This window comes from Falco punctatus (assembly GCF_963210335.1).
Source record: "Falco punctatus genome assembly, chromosome: 10".
Lineage (NCBI taxonomy): Eukaryota > Metazoa > Chordata > Aves > Falconiformes > Falconidae > Falco > Falco punctatus.
The window spans coordinates 15,622,109-15,640,343 of record NC_137590.1 but is presented as its reverse complement, the minus strand read 5'-3'; the positions used below and the strand labels follow the sequence as shown (position 1 = coordinate 15,640,343).

General features: G+C 51.8%; 1 protein-coding gene across 4 annotated transcripts; it reads right to left on the bottom strand.

Moving 5' to 3' along the window:
- Nucleotides 1-3,142: 3,142 nt before the first annotated feature.
- STMN3 (stathmin 3) lies at nucleotides 3,143-16,551 on the bottom strand. 4 transcript variants are annotated; one of them, XM_080405722.1, is made up of 6 exons: nucleotides 15,743-16,551; nucleotides 15,417-15,564; nucleotides 5,722-5,817; nucleotides 5,077-5,252; nucleotides 4,097-4,288; nucleotides 3,143-3,569 (listed from the first exon to the last, which is right to left on the bottom strand). In XM_080405722.1, exons 1-6 carry the CDS (start codon nucleotides 16,445-16,447, stop codon nucleotides 3,510-3,512), a joined length of 1,377 nt encoding a protein of 458 aa, XP_080261848.1. In that variant the 5' UTR covers nucleotides 16,448-16,551; the 3' UTR covers nucleotides 3,143-3,509. The 4 variants fall into 4 exon arrangements, with proteins under 4 accessions (XP_080261848.1, XP_080261850.1, XP_080261851.1 ...); XM_080405724.1 differs by lacking the exons at nucleotides 15,417-15,564; nucleotides 15,743-16,551 and adding exons at nucleotides 7,722-8,622; nucleotides 8,674-15,400; XM_080405725.1 differs by lacking the exon at nucleotides 15,743-16,551 and having other exon boundaries at nucleotides 15,417-15,568.
- Between the last annotated feature and the right edge of the window lie 1,684 nt (nucleotides 16,552-18,235).

Genomic DNA, 18,235 nt, shown 5'->3' with positions numbered 1-18,235 from the left:
TACCCTGCACTAACACACTTCCCAGCCACATCCACTGTCCCTCGCAGCACCGACCCAATGGAGGTGAGAAAAGTGAGTTTCTCAGTGCTCACACCTGCATGAGCACCCTGTGCCGGGCCACTCTCTTGTGCCTTTCCCATGGGATTTTTTGCCAGGCAAAGGTATTGCAAGAATAAGTCCCCACCTGAGATCCAGGCTGGCCTCCAGGAAGGGAGAGGAGAGCAGGCGTGGGGCAGCACAAAGAACCAAGGTGGAAGATCCAGGCAGGAACCGAGGCCAGAGATGGGGAGGACACCTCTAACCATCACAACCTGCCACCGACCGCTCCTCCTTCAGCACACCCCAAACCTCTCGGCTCCTCTGGCTTCCCCTGGGGCTGCAGGGAAGAGCCTGGACCCCCACACACATGAGGAGGTTTGGGTTAATGCTAAATTATATGTACTAGAATTGAAGCATCACCTCTATTTCACCTCTCGGCCCTTCCTTCTCCTCCCAGCATGAGGAGCAGCCCATCACCGCTCTCACCGCCCTGCCTGCAGGACTCAGCTGCCTCCAGCTCCTGACTCCGTGATTTTCCAGCTGGTCTCTGGTCCGGCATCCCACCCTGCCAGCACCCTGCCTTCACCCGATCCTCTGACTCCTTCTGGGCCCCCAGAAGAGAGGGAAAACTGTCGTTTCTCTTGTTTGAAACTCCTGCTCATGAGTACAACATTTCTGATAATAGTAATCATAATAATCATAATAATCATAGTACTAAAAACAGTATTTACAACAAGCTCCAGGTCAGAATTACACACCAAGCAAACACTCAGCACCACAGAGAGTAGGACAGGGTTAATATCTCGCAGATACCTTCTCAGATCCCACCAACGTGCGGGACACAGACATTTGACAGTTTCAACCATTTCTTACACACAAACATTTTGTTTAAATTACTTTTAAATTTTTTTTTAAACTTTTTAAAATTTGTCATCACTATATGAATGAGGTGATGCTGGCGGTGATGCTGCGCTCTACACAGATGCTTATCTAAGACAGCTGCTACTATAAACTGATCATTAGCTACTGTTAAGAAATTCAACCCTCAGTTTCCTTCCCTTTTCCCTCTTAGCCCTAAATATAATTTATTATTTTTTTTGTCACTGACAGTGCTGGGGCATTCTAACAGTCCTGTGCTCCCGCCAGCCCAGGCGGAGGGGTTTGGGAGTAAGGAAGCCCACCCTTTTAGGAGCAGAGTCCCCTAATATCAAACTGTGGCCATTGGGGATCCCTCCCAAACCCAGCTGGGACTTCGGGGGAGATTAGCAAAGAGCCCCGGGGTCTGTTCTCCAGCAGCTGCTGCTCTTTGGCTTTCTGTGGGGTTTCTGCCACTGCCTGATGGTCACCCCAGGCCGTAATCAATTCTTCAACTAATTAAAGCACAAGGTAGACAGAAAACTTCAGCTTCTGGCAAAACACAGCAATGATTTCTTTTTCAGAGGGGAGGAGAGGCAAGGGGATCGCTATTCCCTCTGCAAACCCCTCATCTGCTCTAGCTCCTCGCTGTCCACCACTGCTGCGCAGAGCATGGGGACCCTGGGTGGGCTGCGCCCGTGCCCACTCGGCACCCCTCGTTTGCTTAAATTATTCCCCAAGGATCCTGCAAAGCCCACCGCAGGAATCCCTGATCCCACCCATGGAATGGCTCTTTGGAGGCACAGCGTGCAGAGGATAGCAATTACTAATAATTAAACATCTTGGTGCCTTGGATGCCCCTTTGGTTTATTCGGGGGTCTGAGAGGGCAGCCCAGACGGAGGGGCCATCGCGAGGCAGGCAGGAGCAGCGCCCTGGTGTAAATACTGCCCAGGCACCCTGCACCATGTCCCTGGAACACTGCACCGGTCTGCAAAAAAAAGAAGAACCCAGTGATCTCGAAGCATGGGACAGAGGGGAAGTCTTTTTACCTTCTGCTTCCAATGAAAGCAGCTTCCACGGAATCCTCTGCAAACCCTGGCTGCAGGACCCTGCTCCAGGGCTGAGTCCCAGCACCGTGTCCTGCGAGGCCCCGCGCCAGGAGGTGGCTGGTCCCTGCTTTTCGGATGCAACATCTCCACTTAGTTTCTCAAGGCAGAAGCAGAGGTGGGGCAAGGCGAGCAGGTCTCGGCGGGAGGGTGGCAGCCCCCTTGCCTGCACCTTGGCTACCTCCGCAGCTGTGACTCTCGAAGATGAGGAGCTCCGTGGGCTTTGACAGGCACCTATTTAGATGGGACATTACTACCATGCTTGTATCTTCTCTGCTCATCCCTACCTCCATCAAGAGGCAAGGGTTTTTTCTTAAAAACAGGCCTTAAAAAGAGAAAGATAGACAAGGAGCGAGCATGGGGACATCTCTTCACCCTTACTGCAGAATTACTGCCCCTTAGCTCCATCTCGCCCAAAGCCGCAGGTCCGGAGGGAGCAGCAGGCAGCTGGCGTGTGCTGCCCCCCAGGGTGCTGCCCCCAAGCCCCTCTCCACTCTCGGTGTCTGTAACGGCATCGAAGAGCGACATCCATCTTTGGAAACAGGGAATAAGGATGGTTATTCTGCTCACTAAAAGGCTAGTTCACAACCATGCACCGTCTCTACTGGATTTGCTCTCTTGTGGAGTGACACACGGTGTCGTGGGAGCACCGGGGAGTGGCAGAGCGAGTGCCCTCTCCCAGGGGTCCCGCAGAGCTGGGGTTGCCACCGCCACCCGCAGTGCTCCCCAGCTGCGCGGCCAAGACCTCTGGGGCTCGAGAGGGCAGCTCGCTCGACCGGCTCCTTCAGCCCGCGGGCACCCAGCGCACCAGGCCGTGCCAGGGGCACCGAGCTCTGGGTGGGGACCCTCCCCTACTTCCACACGGGTATCAAAGAATCCTGCAGAGACGAGGCCTTTGGCTCACGGCCTGCCTGGGCTGGCTCCGCGCACCGCTGAGGGCGGGAGGTTTCTGCACGCCGTGACTCCCGAGCCATCCAACCCTCTCATTCCTCTCTCCTACCGCTGGCAAACGTGGGGCTGTTCCCTGTTCCACTCCACACACAGAAATTACCACTTACTTCCCGTTATTCTGAAACTGATATTTGGCTCAGAGCAAACACCAAGAGGAGTAAAAGCCCCAGATAAGAAATCCGTATCTCTGTGACACTGCTGGTTGAATTTATTAATATCTTAATTATTTTTTTTTACATCAGTTTAAGAAATATTTTTTTAAAAAAGGACAAAACCCTCCAAAGAAGCTGTTTGATTGACCGGTCGATTGACTGATTCTCTATTTCATGTTAACTAGTTGCTATTTTGCTTAGAGGTCCCTATGATCTGTGAATCTCCACAAGTACTGACTATTAAGGATGCAGAGATAGAGAAGCGTGTAGCTGGGGGACGAACACCAGGGGAGGGGGGGATGGAGAACCGAATGTTGCATCTAGACAAACAAAATAAAATGTGGTGGTTGGTCGATTGGTTGGTTTGTTAACAGGAATCAGGTGCTAGATGTGTAGAAAAGCCCTTTATCCAGAGATCTCCTCCCGCTGTTCCTTGTTCCTGCGAACTTCAGCTGCATGCAGTTCCTGCAAAGATGGGAGAGACACCACCAGGCTAACACTTTCTGTGCTTGCAATTTCTGCTTTCCTTCTCTCCTGCACACAGAATTGGCATCAGGCAAAAACAAAAGAAAAGAGACTGGTCACCCATCCAACACACCCCGAGGGCAGCGGGTTATACCTGCAAGGATCAAAGCATCTCACCTGTGGGAGACTGGAGGTGATGTGAACCTACAGCAAACACGTTCGCGGCTCCTGCCTTCTGCAAAGCCCTTCGGCCACCCACCCGTGGATGTGGGGTGGGCCTGATCCTGTGCCTTTGAGCTTGCACTTATCAAGATCAGCCAGATGGTATTTTCTCTACTGACCTTGAAAGACACATTCCCCCCTCCTCATGCTGCTCCTGAGTGGAGCTGCTCCACATCCCGCTTCCTACCAGCAATGGGATGCTCACTCTTCTGTGCCCATCGCACTGGGACAAACCTGCAGGGACCAGACCCCAGCTCCTGCCATGGCCACCAGCACCCAGCCCTCTCCCGCAGCATCGCACTCGCCTTCTCACGGAGCCGCTCCCTCAAGGCGGCAAGATGTGCTTCGCGGATCTCCCTGCTCAGCTCCATCTTGTAGTTGAGCTTCTCCTCGGCCAGGCGGCTGAAGTTGTTGTTCTCCTCCAGTGCCTTGTGCAGCACCTCCCGCTCATGTTCCCGCTTCTCCGCCAGCTGCTTCAGCACCTGTGCCTCCTGGGTCTGCCGAGGTGTAAGGAAACCGAAGAGGTTCTTCTAGCCTTCAGCTCCCCAGAAAGGCTTTCTGACCACCTCCTCTGCTCAAAGCCACTCTGCCACTCCCCTCCATCCCATAACACTCTGGCTTGGAAGATACTTTGATACCTTTTTCCTGCTGTGGGGCAATGTCTGCTGGGCCCGGTGCTCCAGGCGATGCAACGCTGCGCCCACCAGCTCAGCAAAACCAAGGTGACCTGCACGTGGACGTGAGTCTCCTCTCCAAGTGTCACCTCATCCTTTCAATGATTCCAGCTTGCTCTCCTCTTAGCCACCAATACCCATAACATTTATACTCTGTTTTACTCTACCGGTTTTCTCCTTTTCAGCAGTTTTCACCAGGAGACATTTCATACAGCACTTGCAATAAAATGTGGCACAGCCAGCTGTCCGAAACACACAGCTGTGTTTCGGTGTGGTTCAGGCTGGTGTGTGACCACCTGCTACATCTGCAGCATCAGCTGGCGAGAACAGCCCCCACCGGCAGGTCACATGCAGAGGACCCCATACTGTGTGGTTTTAGGAACAGGAGGACGATGATGATCATCGAGTCCAGTTCCCTGCCTAAACAAGGCTACAGAACCTCACTCCATGACTCCCATGTCTCACCTGACAATTTACAGTGGAATATAATGATAACTGTCAGAAGACTCTTCCCAGCCATTTTAGATTGCTCCTGCTAAGCCAGTTTTAGGGTTTGGTGCAATTGGTACCCATCACAGAAAAATCACTGCTTCTACAGGACATCTCATTACCTTCCTTCTCTCCTCTGCAGCCTCCAGCCTCCTCTGCAGCTCCTCCAGGGACAGATCCTTCTTCTTGGGTGGAGAGGAAAGGATGGGGCTCTCGGGAGATAAATCTGAAGGTGACTTCAGGATCACTTCGAAGCTCTGGCCTGATGCCCTCTTATCCAGCTGCTTCACCTCCATATCTTTGGGGGAGGGGCAAAAAACAGCGACTCTGTGGAGCCGTGACACTCAGGAAAGCATTCGCCTGAGGGCACTGAGCTCTTCACATAGGAATTAGGGTGTTCCCATGCCCTGATATGGGTGATTTTGTTCTGCCTCCAAATTTTCCCGATTAGCGATCAGCTTCATCCCCCCTCTATGTCAATGCAATTAATTTAAATTCATGGCATAGTTACAGAAAGGCCATATTGCTGTTAACATCTTACGCATCACCCCAGCATGAAGCAGACAGCTTCTGCAGGCACTTTCTGGGAAAATGTTGGTTATGTTAATAACATAAACTGTGAAAGGAGAGTAAACAGAAAGACCCTGGGCTGAGGCATGGATTGCTGCTCCAGTTTGGGAAAGCCCAGCACTCTGACGAGCTCCCAAGTTGTCTGCTGGAGCATCACGCAAATGATGTCGTGGCCCCTGTGAGAGCAGGTTACTTACCTCCATACTGGTAGATGGTATTGGGATGGGGCTGGGTGTGGAAACAGGAGCAGATGAGGGAGAGCAGAGACAGCTCCTTCATTTTCTCCTTGTAGGCTGAAAAGTACAAAATAGCAATGAGAAGAGTGTCTAATGGCAGTGGCAGCTCTTTGTCACGGAGAAATGAAGCAAGTGGACAGAAGAAAACACATTTTCAGCTACCAGACTCTGTGGAATCTTTTCCAGGGTGCTATAGCTTGCCAAGAGGTTCCCAATGAGCATCTGTTCTAGAGCAGATTAAACTAGCTGCCAGTGTGGCAAATGTGGTAGGAAGACACAGTAGGAATTTGCCACATCTAGAGGTATAAGTTTCTGTGCAGGATTTTCACTCCGAAGGAGTAAAACACTGCAGCCTGTGTAGTTAACCCCATAGGGACAGCTGCCCAGACTCTCTCCATTCCAGTTCCAGACTCAGAGGTAAAACAACACACATCAATACCTGGAAACATTGCTCAACCCCTGGCAAGTTAGGAATATGCATTTCTGACATCAGGGTGAAGAAGCAAGAGGCAGCCAGCAATGTGGAGTAAAAAAAATGGGCATCTGAGTGAAGATACAGTTCAGGGTGCTGCTAAGCAGGGGGATTGCTGTAACCCAGCTTCCTGAGGTGCTTCCTTCCCTGCAGAAGCAGATAAGGGGGGGTGTAAGTGGATTCTGTCACCACCTTGGCCCACGCAGGCAGAGGCTGATACTGGTCTGCAAATGCTGTCCCCACAGCCTTCTGCATAGGACAGGGAAATACACAAACCCTTCGAGCTCCACTGCTGCAAGATCCCTCCAGTTTGCTCATCATTCCTGTGACTGGAGGATGCACTGCAGCATCCTCAGTGATCACAAGTACACAAGCTGCTGCCCAATGACAGCAGCACCACAGCTTGCAGTGGGTCTGTTTCTGGGGCAACCTTCACCTGTATTTTTGGAGTTTAGCACATTAAAGACAGTGAACTGTTCACTCACACTTGACAAAGAACCTCAGAATAGAAGGACTTGAAAACAGAAAGGTGCTCCATCAGGCTGTCAAGTTCTTTATCACACCAGTGTAACCCTTGCAGCAACACTGCCACATCACAGGTCAGCAGCTGAGGCTCAGCAGTGGGTGCTGCTGTCTCCCACATACTGTGAGGCTCTGTCCTGGCCTGGCTTCACAGGGGACACCCAGGCATGTGGGGAGAGTCTTCATGGCTGCGTGTCAGGCCAAACCTGCCCTGAGCCTCCTCATGCTGCCCCTCCTCCTCCCTCCACCAAGGGCACAGACATGCTGCTGCTCTGCCTTGGTCCTACTTCTGGATTTCCCACACGTCCTTGTGCTCCTGGCCTTGGTTGACCCTTCCTGACCGAGCTGCCGTTTGACCTCCAGCCAGAGATGAACCTGCAGCCTGGCCGCCAATGCCACCTTCAGAGCAAGACCCTCCTTTGGGCCACGGAAGGGAAATCCCCAGAGCTTTGTGATCTGAAGAGGCATTAGATACAGAACAATTTTGAAAAAAGTATCACTTTGTGTACCACATTCTCTTAGGAGCATCTTTCAGATCTCCTCTGCCTTCCTGCAGCTACTCAGGTGGGAAAACAGTGGTTTCATATGCCTGCTTCATATGTGCACTTATTTTTCCTTCTAGGTACAGAACTTCATCCTAATTAACACCCTCCTTTAGCTAACCAACAGTCCCTGAAGCTCAGCTCTTTACTGAACATTTTTTTAGTTTGCTGCACGTTCTGATTTTAATACCCTGAGCAGTCCTGTAAATCAAATAGGAAGTTTCCATCAGCAGAGCTAGCCACAGAGCAGGACATCTTTGGTTTTGTTCTTAATGAAAAATGTCACTGGAAAGCCTCTGAGAGTGCTGTATCGTGCTAGAAGTCGGGGCATGCAGCAGCAAGCTGGTGTATCCCATCACGTGCTGCCAAGGGCCCTGAGGAGGGTCCCCTGGACTGAATGAGAGATGTTATCTCTTAATACGAACCATGCACCGGGGTCGTTGCTCTACCATTATGTCTGGTCCTGGGTGAAATCAAGACATTAAGCAGATGTGCTGCACCCCCAGCCCACTCGTTCCGTTGTCCCCTAGCCCCCGTTACGGAGCACAGCGCTGTTTGCGTCATTACTTGGACTGCAGTAGGTCTGCCCTGCGCTGGTTCCACGCTCTGTGCAGACGAGTGCGCTGCGGTCCCTGCCTTCAGAGCTGCTGTAGTAATTCCGCAGCTGCCTCCATCCCATCGGGATCTTCCCGGCGGCGCTTTCCCTCCTGCAGCGCGCACTGACCGTTCCCCCCCGCCCCGCCCCGTCAACTGAACGGAAAAGGAGGAGGGCAGAGGGACGCTCCCCGCCGGGCTGCGGCACGGCCGTACCGAGCTGCGGAGCTGCTGTGCACACACACACACACACCGACGCCGGGGCCGCAGCTGCCCCCCGCGCCACCCGGTGCCATCGGCGGCGCGTGCGGGCCCGGCCGGGGCGGGGCTGGGCGCTGCGGGGCCGCGGGGACCGGCGGGGTCACCTCCCGCAGCGCCACCGTCGGGACAACCCGCTCCCGCCCCGCGCCTCGGGGGGCGGGGGGAGCACCGGGAGCGGCCCGAGACCCCGCGGCCGGTGCCGGGGAGGGTCCGCGCGGCGCCGGGACCCCGGCCCGGGAGCTGCCCGCTCAGCATCGCACACACACACACCGAGAGACCCCGACCCGGAGCTGCCCGTTCAGCACAGCCCCCTCCCCCGGAGACACCCCGGTCCGGGAGCTGCCCGCTCAGCACCGCTCCCCCGAGAGACCCCCAGGATCCCGACCCGGAGCTGCCCGCTCAGCATCGCACACACACACCGAGAGACCCCGGCCCGGAGCTGCCCGGTTACCACGGCCACCCCGAGAGATCCTGGCCCGGAGCTGCCCGCTCAGCACCGCCCCCTCGGAGAGACCGCGGGACCCGGCCCGGAGCTGCCCGCTCAGCATCGCATCCCCGCCCCGAGAGACCCCGGCCCGGAGCTGCCCGGTCGCCACAGCCCCCGGCAAGCCCCCGGCAAGCCCCCAGCAGCACCGAGCCCAGAGGCTTTGTCATGAGGAGGGGGCAGGAGCGGCCCCCGAAGGAGTCACCCCGATCCACGGCCCCAGAAATGGATGGATCCTGGGGCCCTCCCGGCCCCGCTCTGTCCCCGCGGGGACACAGGGGCACCCACAGCAACGCCCACGGCCTTGTGCGCTTTTGACCATCAGTGACAAATAGGCGGTATGTGTATCCAGCACGCTGTCAACAGGCTAAAATAAGAAAAGGCCTCCTGTCAGCGGGGTAGATCCTCTGATCCAGCAAGTAAAAGCAAGAAACACAACGACTGGGTCACTTCAGGGGGCTACCAACGAGCCCCTGGGCTGTGCCTCCAGCGCCACTGGTCACAAGGACCTGCTTGAAACGCCCAAGGGTAGGAGATCAGCACTGCAAACCTCAGCACTAAAATTTAGTTCAGAAGTACCTGCACTCACATTTGACAATGGAGACAAAATTTTGAGGACATATTTATGCCAGCAGACAAAATCCTTGAGCCAAGGTAAGAGAGCTGGCTGGCCAGAATATGCTATGGCCACCAAGTCCCTTCCAGGACAGACTGTATGTCTTCTAGTGCACAAATGTACATAATTTAAGAACAATTAGACACGAAATGCTGTACTTGTTATTTAAGCATCTATTTGCATTTTTTACTTCTGCCAAGTTAGGAAACATAAATTCAGCTCACATTGAGCAAATATTGTATGTGTACATAAATTAGTAAGGCGCTCTGGCTCAGTTCCTAAGGGACACTACACCACAGTGTCACCGTGGTCTCCGAGGTACAGCAAGAGCTTTGTCCCACTGATGGCTGAAGGGTTAGGACAGGCTGCTCACTCAGGTATGAATTGTGGATATTTTACGTTTCTTTTTGGACAAATGCTGCAATAGTAACAAGCTCATTCACTCTGGTATGGTCTTCATCACTAGGTCGTAACACTTCACAGCTTTCATCTCAGAATTTGGGTGAAACATTGCAAATAAAGGAGTTGTGTAAATTGAGTGAATAAACTGTAGAAGTTATAGAAAATATATCAGAGTCCCATCCTGTAAAGGGGTGAACTTGCATTTAGTTGGTTTCATAGGGCCCTGGGTAGTGATTAAGATAGAATACTATCTAAAAAGGACCAGTCCTCAGCATCTCTGAGTATTTATGCCCTGTAAACAGCACAGTCAGATCCTGCTTTGTTTATATTCCATTGCACACCCCAGGCCACAATTCATCTTTATTAAAATTTTTCGTCTAACTTTTCTCTGTGCTCTCTGTATTGCACGGGCAAAACACCTTTCTCCCTGTGGCAAGGAGAAGAAGAGAGATCACCTGGGCCTTCATCAAGCCACCAAGAGGGCCAGGTTGCTCCCAGCTTGCTTTCTCTCCAGCCACTCATCTCCTGTGCTCCCTCTAGTGCTACACAGCACATATTCACTTCCATAGCCTCGCTGCTTTGCTGCTTTGCACGAGCCCTGTGTACAGCATTTATCCGTGGAAAGTGTTTATCTCCAAGATACGCCACCACCCCCCGGAGACACCATCCAGCTGCTCCTGGAGCGACTGTGGTGCAGGAGATGGAGGAAGGGCTAGGGATGGGTGCAGCGTGCGAGCAACGGGAACTATCTTCCCACTCACGATGTACCTGGGCAGTGGTGCTCACCACTTATTAGTCATCAAAAAGTTTTGTTCTCTGCCTCCTAACCAGATAAAATCAAACTGCAGACTGCTTGAGTAGTCTGTCTTCTTGTTTAATGACATCCAGCAAAACAGAGTGAGGCATTTAGGCACAACGCTGATATAGAGTCATTCATAATGAACCAGAAGCATAGCGGGACTAATTTATGTGAATTCAGGCACTTTAAATGGATGAGACCAGATGTGCTATGTCTAATAGCAAGGTCAAAGGAAGGTTATGATAAGGAAATAATTTGGTTTGCAGAGATAACTTTGGAGAAGTAAAAATTGCTTCCGTAAAGAATATTATAGCATGAAAAAATGGGAACAGTCCAAGTACAACTATAGACAAAGCACAACCAGAAGGTAAGGAAGCTGGAGAGACAGTGAACGGAGTCCTTCAGCACAAAGACTGCAATGCCACATACACAAGAGCAACCCTAGTTCTTGATGAGCCTTGAGAGTGCAACAGACCCTAGATATTGTCACCTGCTCTGAATCTTAGCATAAAAATAATGGCAAGACCCTCACTTCAGTTTAACTCGCTTCCACCTTCTTGCTCCCCAGCTTCTGAAAACAGGTCAGTGGGGAGCTCACACAACCAGAAAACACTAGTGGGTTTGGGGTTTTCTTCAAATCAGCATTTGTACCCCACACTGATGCCATACACCATCTCAGCTGCTCCTCAGGAGATCTGAGGCCCAGAAGTTACTGTGGGTTCATGTGGAACCATCCATGGGAAGAGGCAAATGTAAGGGTTACTCTGCCTTCTGTCTGACATCTGATAAACTGTCACCCAGGAAGGGTTCCCAGTCACCCGGCCGCTCCCCTGGGTTTCACCTGCAGCTCATGGATGCCACATCAACCTGTGTTCTGCACAGCCAACAGGTTAGCAAATCACCCAGGCTGTACCACTGGAACATGTGGGCTGCCCTCCAGAAAATAACCAGGGAAAGCTCCTCTTCTGCGGGCTTGGCAAGAGAGAGGGGCTGAACAGGCAGCGGAGACCCGGCAGCCTGAGCTGGTGGGTGACTGTCAGGAAGGAGAGAAGCATGGCCTGAGTTGCTTCATAAAGCAGAGAAAGGAGCCCAATGCAGGCAGCTGTCCCAGGGTGTTTGTGGATTTGGGGCAAACATAGAGGGTTCAGAGGGTCAGGTCTGGATGAGGCAAAGAGCTACAAAGGAGCTGGGGACCAGATAAGACAGCAGTTCATGAGGCAGAGACAGGAGTCCAATGCCATGAAGCGTCAGGTACAGACATGCTGTGTGACCAGACAGCCACTGGGTCTCTGGATCTTGGTTTCCTTTGCATTAACCAGAAGATTATTTTACTTGCCTGCTATACAGTGGTAATATTTGTATAAACGCATTCAGAGAACACAAGGTTCTCTAGTATGACACTAAACATGTAGAGGTACCTTGAAAGAATAAAAGGATTATTTGGAAATACGCTGATCAGCTCTTCACCAGTTGGGATGTGCCAGAGCGCTACAGCACATGCACATGGCCTTTGGTTGCTCTCTAACTCTTCTGTATTTCTAAATCACAGGCAAAGACTGGACCACCGGTTTAACTGCCCTTTTAACTGCCCTCTGGACAGGAGATTATTTTTTTTTAAACATAAGCTTACACCCAGAAGAATAAAGCCCATGTCAGTTGGACACCTGGGAAGGATCAGCCAGGCATGCTGTTTCCCATTATTTCAGAGGTATAGAAGGTTTAGTGAGCTTCAGGTCCCTCCAAGTATTGTCAGCAAGAATCATCAGCCCTGTTCACCCTAAGAAAGCTGGAAGTTGCAATCCATCCTGCTGCCCACACTGCTGCCACCCGGGTCTTATCTGCAACCTTCCAGCTGCCACATCACACCGCTCAGTCTCAGCTTTTCCTTTGCAGAAGGAGAATGTGTTCATCTGCCAAAACAATGCCTTCCCCAAACTTGAACCAACATTGCTATGCCTCAAGAAAGGGCTCTTTTGAGATACGTAAGGGATCCTCACAGAGTCTACATGTTGCCATCAAAGAAAATATGATTTATATTTTAGAAAAAACAAATATTTTCGGAGGATTTTGACCCCTCATTTGGATACAGTGGTAAAAAAATAATATTAAAAATGGCTACAATAGATTTTTTTGGCTTGTAAAACTGAAGTCCTAATAAAAGTAACATAAGTTTTTAAGACCATATAGACTCCATCAATACCTGAAGAAAAGAGAACAGTGATTTCTTGAGAACACAGAGGTGGAGAGCTTGATGGAAAGGGCTCTGGCTCTGCGGCATGAGCAGTAAGTGTCAGGACAGGGCAATACCATACGGTGCCTACCAGTAAAATCTCAGAAAAGGGATTAAGGGGATAACCCAGACCTACACAAAGTCACACAACTCTCGCGTGTCTGCGTAGGAGGGGAAAACTTCAGGATCTGCCAAAGCACATTTACCGTGCCCAGTTGTAAGGCCAGGAATGACAAACCAGTGTTGCCTCTTGGCTCCACCTTCTCAGATGTGCAGACATTGGAGCAAAGCCCACGAGGCTGTCACCTTACCGCATCATTTTATAACCTCGCATCTCTTTATTCCACCCAGATGCCTACAAATGGTGGGGAAAGTTATGCAGCCCTGCAGGGTCCGGCCAGATGCCCCTTCTGCGGTGCGGAAAAGCCCAAAGCCTGGTGCGGCCGAGGTGGGGAGGGGGTGCGAGGGCTCTGCCCCTGCAACTGCCGGCAGCGGGGCCAGCACCGCATCTCAGCCCGCACTGAGCATGTGCCGCCCACCCCGCTGCTCCAGCGCGGAAAACAGCCACCATGGCCAGGAGAAACGCCTAAGGTGGCAGGGGGGAAAGAGGGAGGACTGCTGGGCTGGGGGAAGCAAGCCCCACTTCTTTTCAATCCAGGGATTTGTTTGTTTGTTTAAACAAACCCAAGAAAATCTTCCCAAGGGGAAAAGAGCTCCCGGGCACCAGCTGCAGACAATTGCAGCTGCTCTCCCTTCAGCACGGGTCTGCGTTTGCTGCCAATAAAGAAGAAAATAATGAAGAAAGCAAACAAGACTCTCCTTAATTTAAGGATTTGCTTGCCTTTTTCTCCTGCCATTCCAGGCTACTCTCCATTCCTGCTATAAGTGCTATAGGTGATGGGGAGCTGCTCCCTGCAAAGGCAGCTGGGCGAGGCTCAGCCCAGCTCCCTCCCTTGGCAAACGCTGCCCTATTCTCTTTCCTCCTGCCACATCACTGGTTTCCCATGGCTTTCTACTCCTTGAAATCATTTCTCTGCTTGGTCTGAGCCACAAAGAAGTGCAGTTTCTCTGAAGCACACACTTCTTCATGATCCTGAGTCTCCTTTAACAGTAAAACTGCATCTTTGGGAAGATGAAATATGCCATAGGCATATGGTGGGTTGGGGGGGAGAGAATGCACCAACCGGAAAATGCATGTTATGCCTACGCCTGTCTCATCCACCACCTCGTCCATCTCAAGTTCGGTGCAACCTTGGTTTCGATGGCTGGTGAGCCTCAGCCGTCCCTCCCACCGCCACTCCGCAAACGAGGTCCAATCCTGTTCTGTAGAGAAGGCAGGCAGATGGGTGGGACCTCCTGAGCGTGCACTGCCGCACACCTTCATTGAGACAGGGATACTTGCAGAAATATATACAATAGCTGAAAATTTTCTGTCACAGAGACACATTTTTACAGTGCTGCTTTACTGTCTTTCATTGCATGCTAAGCCCACCGGGATCAGCTGCACCCTTACACCCATCCCCCCCTCCCCCCCATCGTTCTGTCCTTCTCTCCTCTGCATCTACCAATCTTTTCAAAGGAAAAAGGAATAGAGAAGGCACAGCAGGAAACACAGGCAAAGGGCAGTGGAAGAAGCAAGAAGTGTTGCTGGTCTCCTTCTGGCTGGTCCCCTGCCGGGGGGGCACAAAGCACTGCCTGCTTTTCCTTTTTGTCTGCTGTTCCCCCTCAGCCCTCCATCCCAGCTCTCCAGGGTTTAGTTCCCCCGCCCAAGCTCCTCTTTATGGACTGCAGAATTCAGAGCCATTGAAAGAGAAAACTCAGCTTTTTTTAAGAAAAAGACCCTCTAAACCCACCCACTATTCATTGTACCATTTCAGGCTTTTCTTCTTCACCCACTTCCCAGTTTCAGCCATTTGGATCCCTCCTCCCCAGCTGAAAGGGGCAAGACACATCTCTTGGGAACGGCTGGACCAAAGAAGCGCAGCATCCTCAGGGCAGGCTGCCATCCTGCAGCCAGAGCCGACCCTGGTGCCAGGCTCCCAGGCAGCTGCGCCGAGATCCCCGTCTGCTGTAGGGGGGAGGAAGGGCTTCCCTTGCAGCATTTGATTTCACCCAACGCCATCAGAGGACCACTCCCCTGTAGCATCTTCTAACGAAGAAATGTGAGCTGTGGAAGAAATCTAGGGATGGGAAGCCCTGAGAATACACAGAAATCCACCCAGGTTTTTCTGGTTGGGTTTGGGGGATTTTCTAGGGCTTTACTGTCAGTCTCTTGTCCATGTCTTTCTTTCCGTTACCCATTTAGGCAATACACAATCTTCACAAAACAAAATGTAATTTCTGATTTCTCTGCATCCAGCTACACAGCACGTAAATTTTTCTTAGGGGGAGAAAAAAAGCTGCATCACGTTACAAAAATAATAATAAATTGTCATGCAGCAGCATCTTCTTGTGGCATAATGTAATGGCAACAATATTTTAAACTGGCAAGTTTATCACATGTGTATTCATATTAAAATAAAAAGCCCACCTGCTATCTTGCATCAGAGGGGTGTGTGTATGGGGGAGGAAAGGGAACAATGCTGCCATACCAGCTGCCTCCTCATCAGAGAACTCCCCCGAAACGGAAAAAAAACCCCAACCTCAAACCCTCCGAATAATGATTAAAAACAATAAACCCTGATGGTTCTATAAGCACATCGATGACAAACCCCTCAGAAGATGCCTGTCCTACCTGAGACGGTGCTGGCCATGCTGCTGTGGCGGGCGCGGCGCGGGTGCTGCAGGATGGAGCGCAGGGAGCTGCGGAGGTGCTGCAATGCTGCGGGGAGGCAGGACTGACTCAGCTGGAGGGGGCTGCAGCCATCCGCGGCAGGGAGAGGCTGGAGAGCCAGAGAAAGGGAAGGGGTGGAAAGAAAAAGAAGGGTCACTAGTTCAGAATATTAATTAGCGTATCAGGCCTCCTTTCCTGGGTGGTTTTGACGGCAGATCCCTCCCAGGCAAGACTGCCTGCCAGAAACCCAGACCCACCGCGGGGGGGGGGGGGGCGAGGAGACACACCCAGCTGGGCTCTGGCAAAAGATGCTTTTTCCTCTTCTTCCTCCCGTTCTTGTCTGCTCTAGATGGGCTAAACTGCTTTTTCCCTTGCTGAAAATGGAAATAAGCAAATTCTTTCTTTCTTTCTTTGTTTCTTTCTTTCTTTTTCTTTTCTTTCTTCCTTTCTTTTCTTTCTTTCTTTCTTTCTTTCTTTCTTTCTTTTTTTTTTTTTTTTAACCCATCCATTCCAAGGCGGCTCCCACCCACAGGGCCAGGTCTGGGGTCTGGCTTAGCTAGGCTGAGGTGTAAATCCCAAATCCCAAACTGTGCAGCAGCTTTAGGCCAACAGCACAGGGAGGAGGGATCCCAGACAGACTCAGCAGTTTTTAGGCATGTGGGTTTTTTGCACCAGCACTGGGGCACAAAAGGGGCTGCGGTCTTGGGGGGGGGGGGGGGCAGGGGAAACTGCTGTAAAAGTAGAGGAGGAAGAGCAGAACAGATCCCTCTGGTTTCAGTGAGACTTCTCGTGGTTTCTCCCCTTGCCCCAGGCATCAGGACATCTTTTCCTATTCTGTTCTGTTTTCTATCATTTCCATTTGTGGCTGTTGCTAGGGGCCAGTGCATCTGTGCTATCAGAGCATCACACACATGCCTGGGACCAAGGAACCCTCCCCGGTCCCTGCTGCCAGCTGCACCCACCCGAGCAGGGCTGCACAAACCCCACCTCATGCGGCTGCAATCCCATGCAATCCTCCCAGCCTCTGGCCCTCTCCTGCCAGATGTTCTCCCTCCAGCTGCACATCCCCTCTGGCTGAAAACACCCCAAATCTCCTGGCACGCTGCAATGCAGACACTCCCAAACAATTCCAGCAGCTGCAGGGAACTACAGGTTGTTCGGGTGGCTGCTGGTGCTCTGGCTTGGCCAGGGGCAGAAGCCACAGGCAGTACCTACTAAAGTCAGTTAAAAAGGCAGAGATTTTCCTTTTTTCCTATTTTTTTCCCAAATCTTCAAATGTTCTATTCATTCAATGCTGTATGTAAAAAAAAATAATAAATAACAAAGAAAATAAGTCTAATTCAAGCACAATTGCACGCTGGGTGGAGAATGGATTGGGAGCAGCCCTGAGAAGAAAGACTTGGGGGTGTTGGTGGAGGAGAAGCCAAACATGACCTGGCAACGTGCGCCCGCAGCCCAGAAACCCACCCGTGCCCTGGGCTGCACCACCGGCAGCGCGGCCGGCAGGCGAGGGGGGGGCTCTGCCCCTCTGCCCCGCTCTGCTGAGACCCCCCTGCAGCGCCGCCCCCAGCTCGGGGGCCCCCAGAGTCAGGAGGACACGGACCCGTGGGAGCGGGTCCAGAGGAGGCCACGGAGATGCTCAGGGGGCTGGAGCCCCCCTGCTGTGGGGACAGGCTGGGAGTGGGGGAGGGTCACCCTGGGGAAGAGACGGCTCCGGGGGGACCTTGGAGCAGCTCCCAGTGCCTGAGGGGCTGCGAGAAACCTGGGGAGGGGCTGCTACAGGGGCAGGTAGTGACAGGACAAGGGGGAATGGCTTTAAACTGCGAGAGGGCAGATGTAGATCAGACACGAGCAAGAAATTCTTCCCTTGAGGGCGGCGAGGCGCTGGCACAGGCTGCCCAGAGCAGCTGGGGGTGCCCCGTCCCCCCGTCCCTGGCAGGGTTCAGGGCCAGGCTGGATGGGGCTTGGAGCAACCTGGGCTGGTGGGAGGGGTCCCTGCCCGGGGCAGGGGGTTGGAATGAGATGACCTTTAAAGTCCCTTTCAACCTAAAACATTCTATGATTCTACAATAATATTAACACTATCCACAAATTTCCAATGCGTGTTTGGAACAGGAGCTTTTTTATTCCTATTAACTGCTTCCTGCTCTGCCCAAGGCTTGTTTTGTAGTTGCAACTCCCTCTACTTTCTCCTTGAGTTGAATCTTTAAGACTTTATAAGTTACCTTGAAGCCAGCAGGCTGAATTGTACACATTTCAAAAACACACTCCCCGTTAACAGAGGAAGGCAGCCACCCCAAGCACCTGAATGCTGGAGTAACTTCCCCCTCTGCTCAGGATGAGCTCTGCCTTTCACTTAGCCAGCAGACCTGAGAGGGTCTGTCTACCTCTTGCAACATTCTGGATTTTCTGGGCATAAATCCGGTATGCATTTTATTCCTTTTATTTCGAAAAAGGCACAGAATGCTTTCAAGGTGCCATGGCATGTGTCCCAGTGGAATATACTGTATGAGAAGTGGAGAATGAATTGATGTGGCTCTGCCACACATCATACACTTTAGCTCCAATATGGTTCACACTTTCCAGATATCCTGTCATATAAATAATGTTAATACAGTTAATTCTGAATCCATCTGTAACACCAGGCAATATATCCTCCTTATCTGAAAAGACGGTTACATTCAAAGTTCTCCCTGATTTTCACTAGGGAGCATTAGAAGACACTGGCTATTTTTATTAAGATGGGGATTAGGGAAAATTGGTGAGTATTTGGCTAATTT

Excerpts from the sequence above, each read along its gene's own strand:
- STMN3 (XM_080405722.1), bottom strand. The coding sequence starts at position 16,447 with ATGAGGTGGGGTTTGTGCAGCCCTGCTCGGGTGGGTGCAGCTGGCAGC. Across the intron at positions 5,818-15,416 it reads CATGGCCAGCACCGTCTCAG|CCTACAAGGAGAAAATGAAG; the intron begins GTAGGACAGGCA and ends TGTACTTTTCAG. Across the intron at positions 5,253-5,721 it reads TACCATCTACCAGTATGGAG|ATATGGAGGTGAAGCAGCTG; the intron begins GTAAGTAACCTG and ends CCTCCCCCAAAG.